General features: G+C 41.3%; 1 protein-coding gene across 2 annotated transcripts in view; it reads right to left on the reverse strand.

The window, feature by feature from the left end:
* Positions 1-14,517, reverse strand: part of rhoj (ras homolog family member J) — a 49,285-nt gene extending 34,768 nt beyond the window's left edge. For both annotated transcript variants that reach the window (XM_087989699.1, XM_087989698.1), the window contains exon 1: positions 14,039-14,517. In XM_087989699.1, the coding sequence (XP_087845825.1) occupies positions 14,039-14,207 (169 nt within the window). In that variant the 5' untranslated portion in view covers positions 14,208-14,517. The remainder of the gene's footprint in view (positions 1-14,038) is intronic.
* Positions 14,518-22,231: the final 7,714 nt, after the last annotated feature.

The following is a 22,231-nucleotide window of genomic DNA, read 5'->3' on the forward strand; positions in this document are numbered from 1 at the left end:
GCTACAAACATTCCTTATGGATATTTTCATTTTTGGCTGAGGGGAAGGGAGCAAGATTCAGACAAAAAAGATTTAAGTAAAAGGATGAAAATTGGGCATGAAAGGCATGGAAAAAGAACAGAATCAACATATATCAACAAGAATGAGTTTGAGAGTGGAATCTGGTGTAAGGGAGAGTGTGAACAGAACTTTATACCCATGCCAAGTTTCTCCAGTAATTTCTGTTTTTGTTTTACAACCATCAGAATTAATCAAGCTTTAGGAATTAAAAACTAGCCAAGAGATTATTAGGTTATCTTCATTCATGGTATGTGGTGTTACTAGCAAGGTCAGCACTGTTCCATTCTGGATTGTAGTCATGATGTGGAAGTGCTGGTGTTGGACTGGAGTGGACAAGTTGAAAATCACACAACACCGGGTTATAGTCCAACAGGTGTATTTCAAAGTACTAGGTTTTGGAACGCTGCTCCTTCATCAGGTAGCTGTGCAGCAGAATCATAAGACACATTGAACAAACTTAACTTAACTTAACAATCTAGGTTTGTTCAAAATGTCATTTCATTTGCACGACACTGTGATCTTTTGCTACAAATTCAGTGTCTTATGATCCTGCTCCACAGTTACCTGTGGAAGGTAGCACTCCAAAAGCCAGCACTTCCAAATAAACCCATTGGACGATAACATGGTGCTGTGTAACTTTTAAGTTGTCCATTCTGGATTGTAAGAGGACGCATCACCATGTCACCTTCTTGACCACTACAGTCCTTGTGCATTCACACCCAAAAAGGTAGGGATTTTCTGGATATTGACCCAGCAGCGATGCAGGATTAATTCTATTTTACCGTGTCAGGATGGTGCGAGCCTTGGAGAGGGAGATTTCAAATGATAGTGTTCACTCATATCTAATGTTCTTGCCCACTCAGCAGATTTGGAAAGGCTAATCGAAGCAGCCTTAAGTTGTTACAGTGCATTCTGCAGATGACATATGCTGTAGCCATGGAAAGCATGAATGCCTAAGGTGGCACGGTGTGCCAAGGGTTGGCCCCCAGCTTGGTGGCCTTAATTCTTTGCGTGGTTTGACACAATGGAATGACTTATTAAGAGGGTGAACACACCTCTTTATTTCAGCCTAAGAAAGTGATAAGGTGTGTATCATGGTGTGGACTTCGGGGATGTGGGCTGAAAATTATACTTAAGAATCAAAGTAGTGAATAACATTGAGAAATCGGTTTTAAAAGATAGAAGTGGGTGTCAACACCATGTAGACGGAAACCAATTTTTGTTGTAGACGAATCTGCCGAGGGGCAATGACTAATCAGAGGAAGATATCAAAGTGTATACTTGGAGTTGACGAAAGGAGAAAAGCTTGCTTTAAGAAAAATATTGAAGATGGTAGTTTTCAAAATGGAGGAAACCAGGAGGTGAAGAAACCATTTGCAAAGAATAAAAACATTCCAGGAAAATGTTGTTTGCTACAGTAAATTGTTAGAACATAGCATTGATGGTCAAAGTGGAATCTATAAGTTTTAAAGCTACTTTCGTAAATGAAGGAAAGCATTAAGTGAATTTGGGAAAGAGAATGGGATTGACAAAACAGTACTGCACTTACTCTGAGCAGCATAAATTGCCCCATTGATAGTACTGCCAGATTTGGTATTCTACAGACAACTTGGATACCTTAGGAGAATTAAGTCAAATCATTACCATTTTAAAATGTCTAAATTCTCAAGAAAGTGGGATGACAGTCAACAATTTACAGCGACCATTAGCAAATCTCACAAACAATTCAAAAACAGGATATTTAACTTTATAGTTCAAATACATCTCAGTTTGATTTGTCAGCAATTTGCACATTAGAACATAGAACATAGAAGAATACAGCGCAGTACAGGCCCTTTGGCCCTCGATGTTGCGCCGATCCAAGCCCACCTAACCTATACTAACCCACTATCCTCCATATACCTATCCAATGCCCGCTTAAATGCCCATAAAGAGGGAGAGTCCACCACTGCTACTGGCAGGGCATTCCATGAACTTACGACTCGCTGAGTGAAGAACCTACCCCTAACTTCAGTCCTATATCTACCCCCCCTTAATTTAAAGCTATGCCCCCTTGTAATACCCGACTCCATACGCGGGAAAAGGTTCACACTGTCAACCCTATCTAACCCCCTAATCATCTTGTACACCTCAATCAAGTCACCCCTAAACCTTCTTTTCTCTAATGAAAACAGCCCCAAGTGTCTCAGTCTTTCCTCATACGATCTTCCTTCCATACCAGGCAACATCCTGGTAAACCTCCTCTGCACCCGTTCCAGTGCCTCCACATCCTTCCTATAGTATGGCGACCAAAACTGCACACAATATTCCAGATGCGGCCGCACCAGAGTCTTATACAACTGCATCATGACCTCAGGACTCCGGAACTCAATTCCTCTACCAATAAAAGCCAGTACGCCATATGCCTTCCTCACCGCACTATTTACCTGGGTGGCAACTTTCAGAGATCTGTGTACATGGACACCAAGATCCCTCTGCTCATCCACACTACCAAGTATCCGACCATTAGCCCAGTACCCCATCTTTTTGTTATTCTTCCCAAAGTGAATCACCTCACACTTAGCTACATTGAATTCCATTTGCCACCTTTCTGCCCAGCTCTGCAGCTTCTCTATATCCTGCTGTAACCTGCCACATCCTTCCTCACTGTCAACAACTCCTCCGACTTTCGTATCATCCGCAAACTTGCTCACCCAACCTTCTAACCCCTCTTCCAGGTCATTTATAAAAATGACAAACAGCAATGGTCCCAAAACAGATCCTTGCGGAACACCGCTAGTGACGGCACTCCATGAAGAAACTTTGCCATCAACTACTACCCTCTGTCTTCTTCCATCCAGCCAATTCCTAATCCAAACCTCCAACTCACCCTCAATGCCATATCTCCGTATTTTCTGCAGTAGCCTACCATGGGGAACCTTATCAAACGCCTTACTAAAATCCATATATACCACATCTACCGCTTTCCCCTCATCAACCTCCTTCGTCACCTTTTCAAAGAATTCAATAAGGTTTGTGAGGCACGACCTGCCCTTCACAAAACCATGCTGACTATCCTTGATCACATTATTCCTATCCAGATGTGCATAAATCCTATCCCTTACAATTCTCTCTAAGACTTTGCCCACAACAGAAGTGAGACTCACCGGCCTATAGTTACTAGCATTGATTAACAAGTGTACAGGACAGCAGTGTGAGGTGCCCCATATAGGATGAAGTATTTTTACTAAAATTAGCACGACAGAATAAACAGGATGAGACATCTCAATTGTAAGGAAAGATTATACAACATGGAAAGAATTGTAGTCTCTAAAAATACAAAACATACCTTCAGTAAGTGCTAAGACCAACTCCAGTGCTAATTTATGAAAAACTGACAATACTGTCTTCAGTAATTATATAGTGTATAATGTGTGACAAAATTATAACCCAAAATAAAGCAATAACTTTTAAAAGATGCTTGAATTCCCAGTGACCAACTTAAACTGCACAGTATGATTTCACATTATAACACTTTTAGAGTCACAAAACAAAACCTAAAAGCAACATCTATACTTAGTGGGTAGCTAATACTTTAAATTTAGAGAAAAAGATAACTATTATTGATGTCTTCACATGATGATAACCCCATGCAGCACATTAGAGCCATACTTACCACAAGAGTGTTTCCTGGAAAAGACTGCAGTCTAAACTCTCCTCTAGTGAGTTCACTTTTCCCTGTTTTTCAGAATTGTAACACCTCATAACCAAACATCCTTTCCTTCAAACCAGAGAATTTATGGACTGACTTTAAGTATATATGTCGGACCTGGCTGATTCCATCTCGCAAAATCAAAAAGATGAAACTTTCCGTGCCCTTCAACTGCCGCGGGTTGCCGTTCTTTGATTAGTGGACAAACATTCTGCCTGGTAGGTAATAAGGAAACCATTCTTTTCTCTCTACAGACCCCAGCACTGCTCTTCCTAGTCTCTCTCTCTCCCTCATTTTTTATCATTTTGAACTGCTCAAAACCATCTGAGAAAATCTGCTTTTACCTTTTATGGTGCTCAACCCAAGCATAAGTTTTCCAAGGCAACTAAGTGATATGTACTGGTCACTGGATAGACCTCAGTAGATAACATGATCATTTTTACTCTATTTCAACCTAAATTTGAAGATGCAGCTAAACATAGCCACCCTGTAAAACATCATATTTGCAACAGAACTAAGGATACAAGAGAAGTTCAGTGCAAATAATAGTGCTCGCCCTCAAAACTTTCAGCCACAAACCAGCATTGGAAAACATTTATCTGCCTGAGCACTTCATAAAACAGATTACAGTTCTCATTAAAATGTTCAATAAATAGTGTCTAAACATTAATTATTTTTCCATTTGCTTTTTGTTTTGTTAATTTGAAGTGCTTACTGTGAATAAAGTTGAATCTCAGACAAAATATTCATAACTTTGAAAATGGTTGGTCTCATGGGTCTAGGCAAATCAGATTCCATATCATTAAATATTTAATAAATGTGCTGATGCCTGCATACTAAAGTCAGTGGAATGTTATAAAGCACATGAAAGAGAGAGATTGCGAGACAGCAATGATTCAAATAAGTTCCTTTGAATTTACATACTCGTGAAATTGTGGTCATTTAAGACCAAGTTGAAATTTCAAAAAAAAAACAAAAGTTAACTACCCCAAAACAATGGACTGAATTGTCTTGGATCAGCTAAATAAAATGCAATACGTTACTAGTGGAGAGCAAATATTAAATTTTTGAGTAAATGACACAAACTACAATTGTTTTTGGTGGTTAAAATGTTTTCAATTAATAAATATCCTTCTGAAGATATAGATATATCTGTAAGCATGGTAAGAGGATGAAAATACATCTCAACATTTGACAAATAAAACTGTTTAAGTCAATGCCCTTGATAGAATAGTTATGAAAATTGATTAGCATTCCAGAAATAAAACCAAATTTATCTCAAGAATCATATTAGCTAAACTGACAAAAAATGAAAGGGCTGAAAAGGAAATTAGATGTAGTCACAAGATATTTGCTTTAATCCACAGCAGACTTTCTTAGATGAGCAGCACATCTATGGTAATGTATTCATGCAGAGTTTCCTGCTCTCTTTGGTTGCATGATTTATCTCGCATAGTAATTGTGCATCATGGTCAATGTGAATCAGTTAGGGACCAATTAAATTTTATTCTAAGGCTATATGTCAGGTTACAGTAACCTATCATGTGATTCCATCCTTCCTTTACATATACTGTAAACTCAATTTATTGATTGGTGACCAGGTGAATTTACTGAACAGTTTATACAAGTCATATGTCCCAAGCCTTGATCAGTATTATTATACTTTGTTTTTAAGAACTCCCACAACTTTGTTCTCATAATTAATTTGAACTATTTGTTTTTGAAATGTAAAATATTTTTAAAAGGTAATTCTAAGTACTCTAGAATTTTCTTCCATAAGTGCTAATAACATCAGAACAGTATACGTAAACATCTGTAGCAAAATATACAGCAGTAAACATCTTGAGATAGAACCTGCCTCACAGAGCTCTTCAATAATCATAGAATCCTCCAGTATGGAAACAGGCCCTTCAGCACGACAAGTCCACATAGACCCTCTGAAGACTAACCCACCTAGACCTATTCCGCTACCTATTACTCTACATTACTTATGCACCTAACCTACACATCCCTGAACACTATGGGTAATTTTACACAGCCAATTCACCCAAACTGCGCATCTTTGGATTGTGGGAGGAAACCCAGGTAGATACAGGGAGAATGTGCAAACTCCACACAGACAGACGCCGGACGGTGGAATCGAACCCAGGTCCTTGACACTGAGGCAGCAGTTTCTGGATTAGTGGTGCTGGAAGAGCACAGCAGTTCAGGCAGCATCCGAGGAGCAGTGCTAACCACTGGGCCACCCATTTGAATTAAACCATTCAAATTTAGGAAATTATGAAATATCACAGCACAAGTCAGTTGTTTTGTTGCCTTATCTTGTACTCAGCTTCAAGCTACCCCGACAAATGTCATGATTTTTATACCCTGCTTGTATTATTCCCATCCCTTACAAGAATTAGTTCGTTTCTGCCCTTTCTTCTCCAAAAGTCAGTGACAGCTTCTTGGTGAACTGTCCCATAGACAGCAATCCTCGCTCTACTTGGTTTTTTTTCTCTCTATTCGGAAGTGGGTGCTGCAAATGTGATAAGGCTATTTCACAGCAGGTATCATAACATTGATTGTAATCTTGCTGAACCTTCAAACATTTAATCCCTAGAATTTGGGAATCCTAACAGGTTATTTTCTCCCCTCCCTTCCCTAACCCCAGGACAATGATGCCAATTGTATACTTTGGCTGAGATTTAGCTAAATCTGCATTAGCTACAAATTGAAGTCGAGAGTGTGGTGCTGGGAAAGCACAGCAGGTCAGGCAGCATTCGAGGAGCAGGAGAGTCGACACCCCGGGCACAACCCCCTCCAACCAGGAATTCCTGATGAAGGGCTTATGCCCGAAACGTCGATTCTCCTGCTCCTCAGATGCTGCCTGACCTGCTGTGCTTTTCCAGTTTTATTTGTCAAATGTTGAGATGTATTTTCATCCTCTTACCATGCTTACAGATATATCTATATCTTCAGAAGGATATTTATTAATTGAAAACATTTTAACCACCAAAAACAATTGTAGTTTGTGTCATTTACTCAAAAATTTAATGTTTGCTCTCGACTCTGATCTCCAGCATCTGCAGTCCTTACTTTCGACTGGCTACAAACTGAACACTGGATTACCTTGGGCCTCATTGTTCAGCTACACAATGGGCAAAATTGTTAAATTACAATAGTGCAATGATGTCTACAGAAGTACCGCTTTGGGATTTTCCTCTCAGTTTTGTTTGGCTCCAAAATAGAGTAACTATAACGTACAGTAAGGAGAAACTAGCTATGGCACATCAACAGTCAAATATGAACTGCTACTTTGTCCTGATGTTATTCCTTTGACATCCAGAAGAAGAATGAGCAATTGATTGGCTAACTCAATTTTTCAGTAACAATACTACTTTCATAAGAGCTGCACAGTGAAGTTACTGTAAAATGCTGTGCTACTATACCATTTAAACAATAGTCTAAAAGAATATATAGTATACTGGTTGCATAAATTACATGTTCCATTTTCCTGAAGCAGTGATTTATTATAGTAGTTGGATTTTAACCAATTGAGATTATACAATAAACAGCATGTTTCACTGTAATGGAATGCAAATCTAATGTTTACACTCTAAAGGGAATTAAAATAAGAAACCAGCTATTCTTGACAAATTGTACATGCAACATCTGTGAAATACAGAATTGATACTGCATTCAAAACTGGATATTCTCCTATTTAGACACCATTTTACAACAGATTCACAGGAACATATTGAAATCAGAGCACTTAATGGTTGTGAGAGTTTGAAACAATAACCTGAAATGCAACAGGAAAACCCTAAAACAAAGCAGTAGCTTTACAGCATTGCACTAACAGCCAGAGGACATTAACACATGGAGCTAGTCAGTTAAATAAAATTACAGATCAATTCTACTCAAATCACATTGCCCACAAGTGGAACTTGCCATATGGTAACTCTCCTAACAGTCCCACCAGTGCAAAGTTAACAGAACATATTACCAAAGAAGAAAAATATATTCTGTGGTGTGCTCCAGCAGTGATTGATTGCAGGGTTAACAACATTGGTAACACATTTAATACATTATTGATCTGAACAGTTGATTTTGTGCTAGTGTACTTTCCTTCATGTATAGCCCACTTTATGACAGCATTTGCCTTGCCCACCCATATTTTAATTATAAACGCTTTTTAATTAAAAATATTTAGTTCATTTGTACACCAGTTAAAAATAAAACTGATGTTACATCCAAGGTCAAACCAGAAATGGCAACACAAATTGCTCCACCCAATAAAGTCTGATGTCATGTCATGAACAAAGGTTTATTGTATCTTGCACCAAACCCAACCCTTGATCAGCACATCCTGTATCTTTTGTTTTTTTTTGTTAAAAAAAGAATCTCACATGGTTGCAGCTTTGCAGCATTTTAGCCTTGGGTTTGTGTCTCAAGCCTATCTTTCAAACCTGCAAATGTTATAACTTGGAAAGAGTTTTTAAAAAGTTCTCAGACCATAATGGGGAAGATGTCAACAAAACAACTCGATTTAACAACTCATCTCTGTGGTGTTTCCCACAGAAAGAGGTCCCTAACACAATCACATCTTGCTAAATGTTGTAACCTAATTAAGGAGTACCAGAATGAGAATACCTACAGCGTAATCAACAGTTTAAAGTTACAGTACTTCTCGCATGCTCAAATTAATAAAAATATAGCTTAAATGGGGGTGGCACGGCGGCTCAGTGGTTAGCACTGCTGCCTTACAGCACCAGGGTCCCGGGTTCAATTCCCGCCTCGGGCAACTGTCTGTGTAGAGTTTGCACATTCTCCCTGTGTCTGCGTGGGTTTCCTGTGGGTGCTCCGGTTTCCTCCCACAGTCACAAAGATGTGCAGGTTAGGTAAATTGGCCATGCTAAATTGCCTGTAGTGTTAGTCAGAGGGAAATGGGTCTGGGTGGGTTACTCTTTGGAGGGTCAGTGTGGACTTGTTGGGCCGAAGGGCCTGTTTCCACACTGTAGGGAATCTAATCTAATCTAAATTAGGTACAGCTCTAGGGACATCACAACTGGTTAAAAAAAAAAACCAAATTGGGAAAGAGTTTCTTATCCTGCTTTCTACTATCCAGATAACACTTTTGCAAGTGGGTATTCTGTCAATGTTAGGCTTGGCTGGTGAGCCCCACAAAATGTACAGACTGATGCACAGCAACAGGATTCAAGAGAAGAACGGTTATTGGGACATGGCAGAGGGAGCAATAGCATACTGAAACTTTGAACTATACTCCCAACAAAAAGCCAGTATTTCAGAGGAAGAGAGATAGGAACAAAGCCACAGATGGACATTACAGGCAGCAATTTTAATAACTTATGGAAATTCATTAAATTGTACACAAAATACCTCAGCAATCACATAACATAAAATAGATATTTTGAAGGTGGAGGTAGATTTTTATTTGATAAGGTAATCAATGTTACAGGGAGCAGAGCGGATTGTAGAACTTGAAACATAATGATCAACCATTATCTTGCTGAACGGCAAAAAGAGGTTAAATAGTCTACTTCTGCCTTATTCCAAATGTATTAGAAATCTAGTAAAACTTCAGATGGTTATCTCTAAATTGCTACAATTAGACCTTAAAGGAACAAAGCTTTGGGCCTCAGATGCGCCTTGTATTGAACTGTGTTCCTTTTTAAAAGAAAACTTGTAGAATAAAAGCTTGTAACATTATGCTGAGAGAAATATAATTAATTATTAGAAATTGTTTAAACCTTTAGAGGCACTGGTCTCTTTCGATCTTGCTTGGATTTGAAGGTGGATCCAGAGGATTGGAAATCTGCAAAACTATACCCTCGTTCAAAACAGCAGAAAGATTGGCTCAGCAATTACAGATCAGTCAGTTTAACTTCAGTGGTCAGGAGACTTCAAGAAACAATTATTAAGTTTAGAATTAATGGTGACATGGAAAATGTGAATAAATACAGAAGAGTCAGCATGCATTTGTTTGGGAAAAATGGTGTCCACCTTGTTGGGATTTTTTTTCCCCCCCGAAGAGGTGACAGACAAGGTTGAGAAGGGGAAGGCTGTTGACGTGGTATACATGGACCTCCTGGAGATATTCGATAATGTATCACACAAACTTGAAAGGAAGGTTATAGGTGCTGTAATAAAAGGAACAGTAGTAACAGGGATACAAAATTAGCTCAGGCATATGAAATAGAAATAATGGTTACTGGGTATTTTTCCAAAAGGAAGGAGGTTTCTAGTGGAGTTCTCCAGGCATCAGATATTGCTTTGGTCAATATAAATTAATCATCTAACCTCGTCCCCTGCACTCCCAAGATCGACAAGTCAGAGGATGGCTCAAGAACCCGCAGAATTGTAAACCATCTGGCCTAGCATGGCGATTTCTCAGTGGCCCAGTGTGGTCTCGAGGTGATTCCTTAAAGCGCAGTCCCACCATGGCTACGCACTTAAAGACTGTATTGTTTGAACTTTCAGCTTTATTTCTTTACTTTCTGTTAAAATTAAGAAGGTCTGCAAAGTGTGACTTCTAACCTTACTTTGTACGTTTATGCCATCCTACACTTACTGCAGTGTTTAACTTTAAACTTTTTTTTCCTCTCAGTCTTAAGATTCTATACCTAGGTACTTGTACCTAAGATGGTGCCTTGTGTGGCAATATTATACACTTGTCACTGAACTTCTGTGCTTTTACACTTGCATACACATGACAATAAAAATCAAAACAAAAATCAGTGAGGTGGTCATGTAACATTGGTGGAGTGAGCAGATAGGTAGCAGACAAAGTTCGATGCAGAAAAGTTAGAGGTGAAGCACCTAGTACAAAGAACTCAAGGCAATAGAAAACAAAAAGGATGCTATTCTAAAGGGTGTATAAGAGCTGGGAGACCTGGAGGCATATGTACATGATTTATTAAAAAGATAGCAAGACAGGTAGAAAGAGGTATTAATTAATTGAGCAGTATCCTAGGTGTCACAAATAGGAGGATAAAGTACAAATACAACAAGTTATAATGAAATTGTACAATGCACAGGTTAGAACTCAGTTGGAGTATGTGCCACCCGAGAGGAAGGACGTAAAAGCATTGTTCATAGAAGAAGAATCCTGACAGATTTGAAGAGTTGGGGAGAGTGCAGAGGAGTTTGAGAGAATGGTTCCTCAGATGAGACACTTCCATATTGGAAAAGTTGGAACTGTTTTCCTTGGAGACATGGCAAAGAGGAGATTCAACAGGAGTCTTGAAAATCATTGAGGGTCTGGACAGAGTGGATAGGGAGAAACTGTATTGACTTATAAAAGAGAGAGCAGAGGTTTAAATTTTTCACAAAAGAAGCAAATATAATGAAGATAAGATAGTTAAGATAGTTAACATAGATAATTGAATGTACGACCTGCATATGATTATTATTTAAATAGGAATATTGTCTTTGGAATGTCTCAACTAAACCTGTCCCCACCAGAGGCATTCAAGAGGGTATTGGACAATTATTTAACTGAAACAATGTGCAGGGTTAAAAACGGGGAAAAAATATAGAGCAGCACAGTGGCTCAACAGTTATCACTGCTGTCCCACAGTGCCAGGGACCCGGCTTCAATTTCCCCTTCAAGTGACGGTCTGTGAGGAGTTTGCACATTCTCCCTGCGTCTGCATGGGTTTCCGCCCATAATCCTAAGATGTGCAGGTCAAGTCAATTGACAATGCTAAATTGCCCATAGTGTTAGGTGCCTTAGTCAGGGGTAAATATAGGGTAGGGGAATGGGTCTGGGCGGATTACTCTTAGGAGGGTTGGTCTGGACTTGTTGTGCCAAAGGGCCTGTTTCCATACTGTAGGGAATCTAATCTAATCAGCCCCATGTCAAAATGCTCAGAGAATTGGTGCAGATACCTTCTGAACTGTAAACTTCTGAGATTAAATATCACATAGCAAGTGCATCTTTACCCTACACTTGAAACCTGTCAGGATTAGCGCAGTGGGAGAAAGTGAGGAATACAGATGTTGATGACCAGAGTCAAGAGTGTGCGGTGCTGGAAAAGCACAGCAGGTCATGCAGCATCCAAGGAGCAGGAGAATCAATGTTTCGGGCAGGACCCCTTCATCAGGAATCGAATTAGCACAGTGTTAGCCAACACAAGCCCAAAGTTGGAACCCGTATCTATCACTGACTAAGGTGTTCTTGGATCACCGTATGACTAATGAAATACTTCTGAAATGTAGTGAAACACGATAAGGCAATTCAAGCACAGCACAATGTCCCATTTGATTTGCTTTCCATAACGCAGAGAAGGTCAACAGGAAACTTGGCAGAGGTGTTCAAAATTATAGTCTGAGCTGATAGAGAGATCCTGTTGCAACTGGTGCAAAACTCTAGAGCCAGAGTGCACAAATGAAAGCAAAAAAACTAAAGGTGACTTGAAAAAAAAACTTCCATTAACAAAAAACAGCATTATAATCTGGTATGCAATGCCCGAAAGGATAGCATTGGCAGATTCAAACATTGCTTTCAAACTAAATAATTGCAGGGGCAAGGTCAAGGGAGTAAGATCAGTAGGTCTGCTGCTACAAAGAGCCAACACAATCTCAATTGGCCAAATGGCTTCCTCCTATACTTTAACTACTCTGTGATTGCAAAAGCAGTGCAACAACATTCATATAATTTTATGAGATTTTAACGGAATCATAAACATTGGCCAGGGCTTTGGGAGAACATCACTACTTTTCAAATGGTGCCACTGGATCTTTTGCACTTATTTATGAGGCAAACCACAACTGGTTCAATTTTTCACATGAATGTTGATACCACTGAAGGTACAGTTCCCTCTCAGTCCAATGCTAATATGTTTAAATCTCTGCAATGACCCTTAAACTCATGACCTCTGACTCACTAAGAATGCTACAAAGACAACAAGATTATCATCCAAGTAATAATTCAATTAAAATGTAACATTTTTATGGCAGATGTTGAACTTCATAATTAATATTTATTGCCAGTCATTTTATTAAAAATAATTGATGGAACAATGTCACAAATTGTGATAGGTATAAATTAGTTAATTTAACAGATTTATCTGGTTGGCATCCTCTCATGCTCAAAAATTTAAACAATATAATTTAAAAAGGGAATGCAAGAAACGTCCAGTAGGTCAGACAGCATCTGCTATGGGAAACCAGATTAATATTTGAATATAATCTTTGGTCAGAACTGGGAAACCAACAAACAAAACAAAAATGGAGGTACCAACAGTTTAAAAAAAAGATGCATTCAGGTGACTACTTTATCACTTAGAAGTTAAAAGGATCTAAAAGTATGTACCTTTTTAAATATGCAAATATTATATTTATATTAATACAAGTTAAAAAGTAGTGTTATATAATGTAGGCTATATAGTCTGCTCTGAACTTGAAGTTTATTCACTCCAAACAAATTTGTATTATCTACGTTTCAAATGAAACGGCACAAAATAAACAGAATATGAACAATTCTTTGGAGCAAAACAGTCCAGATTTGTTGGATTAAGATCATTTAAAGCATGCAATAGAAAAAGTACAATTAAAGCAAGAGTGTGGATTGATTCTGAACCAATATTTTATTCAAATGCTACCGTGATAGGGAACCTAATGGCGTGCACTAGTACTGTTGTTGAAATCTACATTCATGAAACCTGAGACGAAGTTCATTTGCAACAGTACAACAGCAATCCCACACAATCACAAATAAATATATGGGAATGGAGCCCATACTGGCTAAATGTGTGCTTGCACGCCGCATGCCTACAGCGTGATCATTTACTCCCACCCACAGATCCTGGGGTGAAACTTGGGTGAGGGGGAGGAGAGTGGACAACTTAACTCACTCAATGTAGTTATTGCAATTAATTGAGCCACATGAGCAAGTTTTCCAGGACTTCTTCCCCCCACCCCGCGGGAACTGCTGTTTAGCTTTTTTCTTGCAAACTCAGATTCTTTTCGCCTGAGATCACTTTATTTACAGGAAAAGCTGCCACCCATAGCATGGAAAATCTAACCCTGCTGAGTGAGCGCCTGGCTGGTCTACTGTGTAGCCATCACTCAGCCATCTCCTTATCTTTTCCCCACCCCAACCAACAAAAAAAGTCCTCAACCCTCCCCCTCCACCGGATAGCATCTCGACCTAAACAGGTAACAAAGAGCCCAGACTGGAGGGGAGGGGAAAGAGGAAAAAGACTTAACTGGGGTCTGGAGGTCAGCCCGGACCCAGAGGCCTGTGGCTGGGCGAGTCACCGGCCTCTCTCTCTCTCTCACCTGCATAGTGGTCGAACACGGTCGGCACATATTCCTCCGGGAAGGCGTCGTTGGCGTAGCTCATGAGCAGACAGGTCTTCCCCACCGCGCCGTCCCCGACCACCACACACTTCAGCATGTGCCGCTGCTGCTGGGCTAGCGGCCGCTGCTCTTTTCCAGCCCCCGGCATGGTCCTCAGCGCCAGCCACTCGCCATCGCTCTCTCTCTCTCTCTCTTCTCGGTGCCGGTCAGTCACTGCCGACTCTTCCAGCCTCCCTCTCCACTCTCAGGAAATGAGTTTCCCGGTAAATCCAAATTAGGAGATGTGCAAAGCAGCGGCTAACACAATGGGAGCTGTGTGTGTGTGTCACGGAACTGCGCCAGGATCTTTAGCTAAATCCCAAGAGCGTCTGCTTCCTTCCAATTTCTTTTCTAACGCAGGGAAACTGCAAAGGCACGGCTCACTCTTCGGCCTCTTGTCTGTTTTTCTGTTCCCCTCAAGACGCCAGAAACTCAACCTTAAACCTGGATTTCACTCGACCATGCCGGCATACGAGCTCCATTTCAAGTTGGTGCTGGTGTAATCTGATAGTTCATGGGGAGGGAAGCATACTGGGTCCAACGACGCAGAGAGAGTGGAAAAGCAGCCTGAAATCTTGTAATTCAAATCCCCACGAGAGTTAACCGTGACTCTCATTTAGAAGATGTTTTTTTCAATGTCACAAAAATTTGGTGAGAGATCACATAAGTAAAATCTTTCACAAGGGATGAATGGGAATATGAAAATGGTGACAACCTTGCATTCGTATTATTAGGAACCAGTTAAGATTGTGTGGAAGCGAGTTTACAACTACTGTAGAATTGTTGGTTTTATAGCCATCAGACACCACGTTATTGTGTGGTGAGAAGGATAATTGTATACATTGTATATTAAAGTTTAATTTTAGTACACTTTTCGATACAATTTTACATATGTATTGGCACCTCTAATTAATGAGGAGACCGGCGTGAAAGTAACAAATACCGCACATTAAGTAGAAACAAACTTATTTGCACTTTGTGTAAAATAAAAGCAAGTTGTTTCAGGTAAGACTCAGAAGAGTAAAATGTTTCATAGATTGTTTTAGAAACATTCCAAAGTGTCATCTAAAACTGGAATTGTAACATATATCAAAATAGCGATGTAAGTTTCGTTTACATTCTTCTATAGTGACCAGCGTGCGAGTCTAAACATATTTACGTGTGATTAAATAGTTAAGGTGAAATCTTTGCCTGAGTTCTGAGATCCGCTGTGACTTATCATATGCATTCTATTATTGTATATGATTTTTAGAGGCGGAAAAAAAACCTCTGCTGTTATAGGTCATTGAAAATAGTCCAGTGTCCGTTTTCCGGACTGCTGTTTCCTGTGATACTGTGTTCAATGGCAACAGAACGTTCTCTGACGTGTAAATATTTAGCTTCAGAGGAGAACAGACAGACACTAAATACAGATGGATGATCCCTTCCTCGTGCACATAATTAATTCCACGACCTCCCTCCACCCAATTGCCGGCTAAAACAAAACGTTGTAAAAGGAAACAGGAAGTTAGATGATATCTTATTTTAACCATGGGAAATTGTAGCAAGTTCAATGGTTCATTCAAAACCAGATATGTTGTTTAAATCCAGATACCAGAAGCCGATTTCGGTGCAAACATGGTTAGCGTTGGCATTGTTTCAACTATTTTCTCGAGGAAATATGAGCTAAAGCATGTTTGTGAAGGGATTTGGTTTGTTCTAACCACTCCCCCTTCTATTTTATTGTAATCAAATGTATAAACCCGTCTCATTGGATATCTTGCAGGTCACAAGCTAATTAAATGTCCTCTCTAGAGAGAGGTTATGATCAAATTCTCAAAGGAACGAAAGAAATAGGTTTTTATCACAGCATAGGCATTTTCAGTTTAAAAAAAGTGAAGTAATATTTTAATGGTGAGTGAAAACAGAGCTGCAAAAAGGAACACTTATTGAAGATATCTATTGACAATGTAACACTTGCTTAAAAATAATTATGGAACATACATTACTAGATGCTGAAAATTACTACATGCAGATTTCCCTCCTAACATCAATTTGCAGACATACATTAAAACTTTTTACTTTGGAGTTGATAGTAACCATTAACCCTGGGACAATCAGTCTATACCATTAGGGCCCTTAAATATCAGCAAGGCCACCATATATGGAACTGCAGGTTATGGGTGAGATACTAAACAATTACTTTGCATCAGTGTTTCCTCTGGGCGATATGGAAGATAGAGAATGTGGGGAAATAAATAGCGACATCTTTAAAAGTATCCCTATTCCAGAGGAGGAGGAGCTGGATGTCTAAAAATGCATAGAAGTGAATAAATCCCCAGGATTAGATCAGGTGTACCCTTGAATTTTGTAGGAAGCTAGGGATGTGATTGCTGGGTCCCTTGCTGAGATATTTGTAACATCGTTAGTCACAAGTAAGGTGCCAGAAGACTGCAGTTTGGCTAACATGGTGCCATTGTTTAAGAAAGGTGGTAAGGAAACACCAGGGAATTAAACACCAGTGAGCCTGACATCAGTGGTGGGCAAGTTGTTGGAGAGGATTCTGCAGGGCCGGAATTTTCACATATTTGGAAAGGCAGGGACTGATTAGGCATAGTCATCATGGCTTTGTGGGTGGGAAATTACGTCTCACTAACTTGAGTTTTTTTGAAGAAGCGATGAAGTGGATTGCTGAGGGCAGAGCAGTGAACGTAATCTATGTGGACTTCAGTCAGTTGATCAAAAAGGTTCAGCATGAGAGATTAATTGGCAAGGTTGGATCACATGGAATACAGGAAGAACCAGCCATTTGTATACAGAACTGGCTTGAAGGTAGAAGACAGGTTGTTGGCAGAGAGTTGTTTTTTGGGCTGGAGGCCTGTGACCAGCGGAGTGCCACAGGGATTGGTGCTAGGTCCACTGCTTTTGTCATTTATATAAATGATTAGGATGTGAATATAGGAGGTATGGTTAGTAAATTTTCAGATGACACCAAAATTGGAGGTGTCGTGGACAGTGAAGAAGGTTCTCTCAGTACTATGGAACCTCGATCAGATGGGCCAATGGGTCAGGGAATGGCAGATAGAGGTTAATTTAGATAAATGTGAGGTGCTGCATTTTGGAAAGGCAAATCAGAGCAGGGCTCATACACTTAATGGTAAGGTCTTGGGAAGTGTTGCTGAGCAAAGGGACATTGGAGTACAGGTTCATAATTCGGAGAAAGTGGAATTGCAGGTAGTCAGGACAGTGAAGAAGGCATTTGGTATGTTTCTCTTTATTGGTCAGTACATTGAGTACAGGAGGTGGGAGGTCTTGTTGTGGCTGTACAGGACATTAGTTAGGCCACTTTTGGAATACTGCATTTCATTCTGGTCTCCTTGCTACAGGAAAGATTTTGTTAAATTTGAAAATGTTCAGAAAAGATTTAAATAGATGTTGCGAGGGTTAGAGAGTTTGAACTTTAGGGAGAGGCTGAACAGCCTGGGGCTGTTTTACCTGGAGTGTCGGAGGCTGAGGGGTGACCTTATAGAGGTTTATAAAAGCAGGCTGAGGGGTGACCTTATAGAGGTTTATAAAAGCATGAGGGGGCGTGGATAGGGTGAATAGTCAAGGTCTTTTCTCCAGGGTAGGGGAGTCTAAAACTGGAGGGCATTGGTTTAAGGTGAGAGGAGAAAGATTTAAAAGGGATCTAAGGGACAACTTTTTCACGCAGAGGGTGGTGCATGTATTGAATAAACTGGCAGAAGAGGTGGTGGAGTCTGGTACAATTGTAACATGTAAAAGTCATCTGGATGGGTATATGAATAGGAAGGATTTAGAGAGATATGGGCTAGGTGCTGGCAGGTGGGACTAGATTGGATTAGGATATCTGGTCGGCTTGGAGGAGTTTGACTGAAGGTCTGTTTCTGTACTATACAACGCTATAACTGTATTTCAATTCATGTTAGTGGCTACACACCTTCTGTAAAGAGGTTCTGCTGTGATCGGGGATGCTAACGGTCCAAATTAAATATCATGGAATCACAAATAACCAACTGACACACATAAAGGAGTAATGTTCCTTCCAAATTCATTTTTTCGATGGGTAAGAGTAAGTGAGATATGGGCGGCACGGTGGCACGGTGGTTAGCACTGCTGCCTCACAGCGCCAGAGACCCGGGTTCAATTCCTGCCTCAGGCAACTGACTGTGTGGAGTTTGCACATTCTCTCCGTGTCTGCATGGGTTTCCTCCAGGTGCTCCGGTTTCCTCCCACAGTCCAACGATGTGCAGGTTAGGTGAATTGGCCATGCTAAATTGCCTGTAGTGTTAGGTGAAGGGGTAAATGTAGGGGAATGGATCTGGGTGGGTTGCTTTTTGGAGGGTCGGTGTGGACTTGTTGGGCCGAAGAGCCTGTTTCCACGCTGTAAGTAATCTAAAATATCTGTTTTCTAAAAGCATTGGTTTGATTTGAGCGATGGTTCAGTCTTGTACAAGTACTGCCTTTGGTGTAATGAAGCCACCCAATGACTGGAGGAAGAACGCCTCATAGAATCATAGAGATGTACAGCATGGAAACAGACCCTTCGGTCCAACCTGTCCAAGCCAACCAGGTATCCCAACCCAATCTAGTCCCACCCGCCAGCACTGGGCCCATATCCATCCAAACCCTTCCTATTCATATACCCATCCAAATGCTTTTTAAATGTTGCAATTGTACCCCCAGCCTCCACCACTTCCTCTGGCAGCTTATTCCATATGTACCACCCTCTGTGTGAAAAAGTTGCCCCTTAGGTCTCTCATATCTTTCCCCTCTCACCCTAAACCTATGCCCTCTAGTTCTGGACTACCTGACCCCAGGGAAAAGACTTTGCCTATTTACCCTATCCATGCCTCTCATAACTTTGTAAACCTCTATAAAATCACCCCTCAGCCTCCGACGCTCCAGGGAAAACAGCCCCAGCCTATTCAGCCTTTCCCTATAGCTCAAATCCTCCAACCCTGGCAACATCCTTGTAAATCTTTTCTGAATCCTTTCAAGTTTTGCAACATGTTAGGTAAGGGGTAAATGTAGGGGTATGGGTGGGTTATGCTTCGGTCGGTCGGTGTGGACTTGTTGGGCCGAAGGGCCTGTTTCCACACTGTAATGTAATCTAATCTAATCTTTCCGATAGGAAGGAGACCAGAATTGCACGCAATATTCCAAAAGTGGCCTAACCAATGTCCCATACAGCTGCAACATGACCTCCCAAATACTCTGACCAATAAAATAAAGCATGCCAAACGCCTTCTTCACTATCCCATGTACCTGAGCCTCTACTTTCAAGGAGCTATGAACCTGCACTCCAAGGTCTCTTTATTCAGCAACACTCCCTTGGACCTTACCATTAAGTGTATAAGTACTATTAAGATTTGCTTTCCCAAATTACAGCACCTCACATTTATCTGAATTGAACTCCATCTGCTACTTCTCAGCCCATTGGCCCATATGGTCAAAATCCTGTTGTAATCTGAGGTAACCCTTTTCACTGTCCACTACACCTCCAGTTTTGGTGTCATCTGCAAACTTACTAACTGTACCTCTTATGCTCGCATCCAAATCATTTATGTAAATGACAAAAAGTAGAGGACCCAGCAGCGATCCTTGTGGCACTCCAATGGTCACAGGCATCCAGTCTGAAAAACAACTTTCCGCCACCACCCTCTGTCTTCTACCTTTGAGCTAGTTCTGTGTCCAAATGGTTAGTCCTCCCTGTATTCCATGAGATCTAACCTTGTTAATCAGTCTCCCATGGGGAACCTTGTCGTCTTCTGCCTTGAAACCCTTCAACCACAAGGCATCAACATTGACAACTTGTTTTTAAATCTCCCCACCCCCCCGCCTCATCCCATTTCCAACCCTCCAACCCAGCACCACCTTCTTGAACTGACCTACCTGTCTATCTTCCTGCCCACCTATCTGCTCCACCCTCCCCTCCGAAATATCAGTATCAGACACCACCTACCTGCGTCTACCTGTCACGTTCCCAGCTACCTTCCCCCCAACCCCCACCCTCCTTTTTATCTCTCAGCCCTCTTCTCCCCCTCCACATTCCTGATGAAGGGCTTATGCCCAAACCATCGACTCTCCTGCTCTTTAGATGCTGCCTGACCTGTTGTGCTTTTCCAGTGCCACACTTTTTGACTCTGATCTCCAGCATCTGCAGACCTCACTTTCACCTTTGGTGCAATGAAACCTGCGAAGATGTAGAGTATAAAAATTGGGAAGTAATGTTGCAGCTGTATAGAATTTTATTTGGGTCACATTTGGAATATTGCTTACACTTATGGTTGCTGCACCACCAGAGAATGTGGCTTTGACAAGGATATAGGAAATGTTCATCAGGATAATGCCTGGTTTGGAGGGTATTAGCTGTGATGAGAGACTGGACAAACTTGGTTTGTTTCCAATTGAATGAAAAGGTTGGGGGGGCAACCTTATAGAAGTTCATAAATTTATGACAGGCATGGATAGAATGGATAGTTGGAGTCTTTTCGCAGGATAGAAATGTCATTTACTTGGGGACATAGAGTCATAGAGATGTACAGCATAGAAACAGACTCTTTGGTTCTAATCACACAAACCCACCAGATATCCTAAATTAATCTCGTCCCATATCCCTCTAAATCCTTCCCATTCGTTGAATTGAATTGAAGTAAATTAACTTTATTGTCACATGTACTCAAGTGAATACAATAAAAAAGTCATCACTTACAGCATTATCTTCAGTACAAAGGTACCTAGGTATAGCTTCTTCAGTTACAAGATCTTAGAAAACAGAGAAATAAAAAGTCCAGCATTGCAGAAATAAAAGTTCAGAACAACGATTTTCCAATCCAGACCATGCTGGCTCCAGATTGAGCTGGGTTCATCTTAGGGATCACAAGGCTGGGAGTTCTTTCCAGTATTGCCTCAAGACCAGGAGACCTCACTGAGGCTATGTCAAACTGAGAGACCACCATGCCAGGCCGAGAGGATGCCACAGGAAGTCACTCTGCCAGACTGGGAGGTTGCTATGGCAGGTTAGGAGGCTGCTATGCCAAGCTGGGATGTTGCTATGCCAGGCCTGGAGGTCGTTCTGCCAGGCTGGGAGATCACTACCATAGGTGAGGAGGCTGCTATGCCAGGCCGGGATGTTGCTACGCTAGGCTGGGCGGTCACAGTGCTGGGCCAAGAGGCTGCTATATCAGGCTAGGAGGCCGCTGTGCCAGGCTGAGACGCCACTACACCAGGCTGGGAGATCACTCTGCACTAGCTGGGAGGCTGCTTAACCAGACTGGTAGGCTGCTAAACCAGGCCAAGAGGTCATTATGCCAGGCTGGGAGGTTGCTATGCCAGGTTGGGAGGCCACTACGCTAGGCCGGGAGTTTGCTCCGCCCTAGCTGGGAGGTCGCTACGCCAGACCGGGAGCTCTCTCATTGTGTCTGTGGTGAGGTCGGGTGTCATTGGAGGCTGGCAGTTGACTGTGGGCTAGCAGTTGATTGGAGGTCAGAAGTTGCTGGAGGCTGGGAGTCAATTGGAGGCTGGGAGTTGATTGGAGGTCAGAAGTTGCTGGAGGCCAAGAGAGAGGAAGTAAAAAACCCAAAGAGGAGACTAATTAGAAGAATACAAAGAGGAGCGTGCAGAGCAGACAAGCTCTGACTGAAGCGTCCTACTCAGCTGCTGTCTTTGATCCTTCACATATCCATGCAGCTACCTTTTGAATATTCTAATTGTACCAGCCTGCACCACTTCCTCTAGCAGTTCATTCCATTCATGCACCATTCTCTGCATGAAAAAGTTGCCCCACAATTCCGTTTTACATCTTTCCCCTCTCACCTTAAAACTATGCCCTCTGTTTTGGATGACAACGTCACCACTCATTCCTCCCCCCTCACTCCCCCTCCCCACCCCCACCCAGTATGTGTTTCGTTTTCCAAAGTCGAGAAGACCAATTCATGAGCAGCAAATGCAGTTAATTGGAACTGGTACAAATGAGTTACCATATCACAGAGGATAAGTGTTTGGGGCTTTGGCCTGTGAGAAGGGAAGGGGTGTGAGAAGGGAGGATGTAAAAAGGCAGTGCATTATCTGCATTTGTGTGGAAAGATGCCACAGGAAAGAGAATGGTCTTCAGAGGAGGAGTGGACCAGAGTG

This window comes from Chiloscyllium plagiosum, unplaced genomic scaffold (assembly GCF_037043375.1).
Source record: "Chiloscyllium plagiosum isolate Xiang-an unplaced genomic scaffold, Cpla_swu_hap1 HiC_scaffold_8, whole genome shotgun sequence".
Taxonomy (NCBI): Eukaryota; Metazoa; Chordata; class Chondrichthyes; order Orectolobiformes; family Hemiscylliidae; genus Chiloscyllium; species Chiloscyllium plagiosum.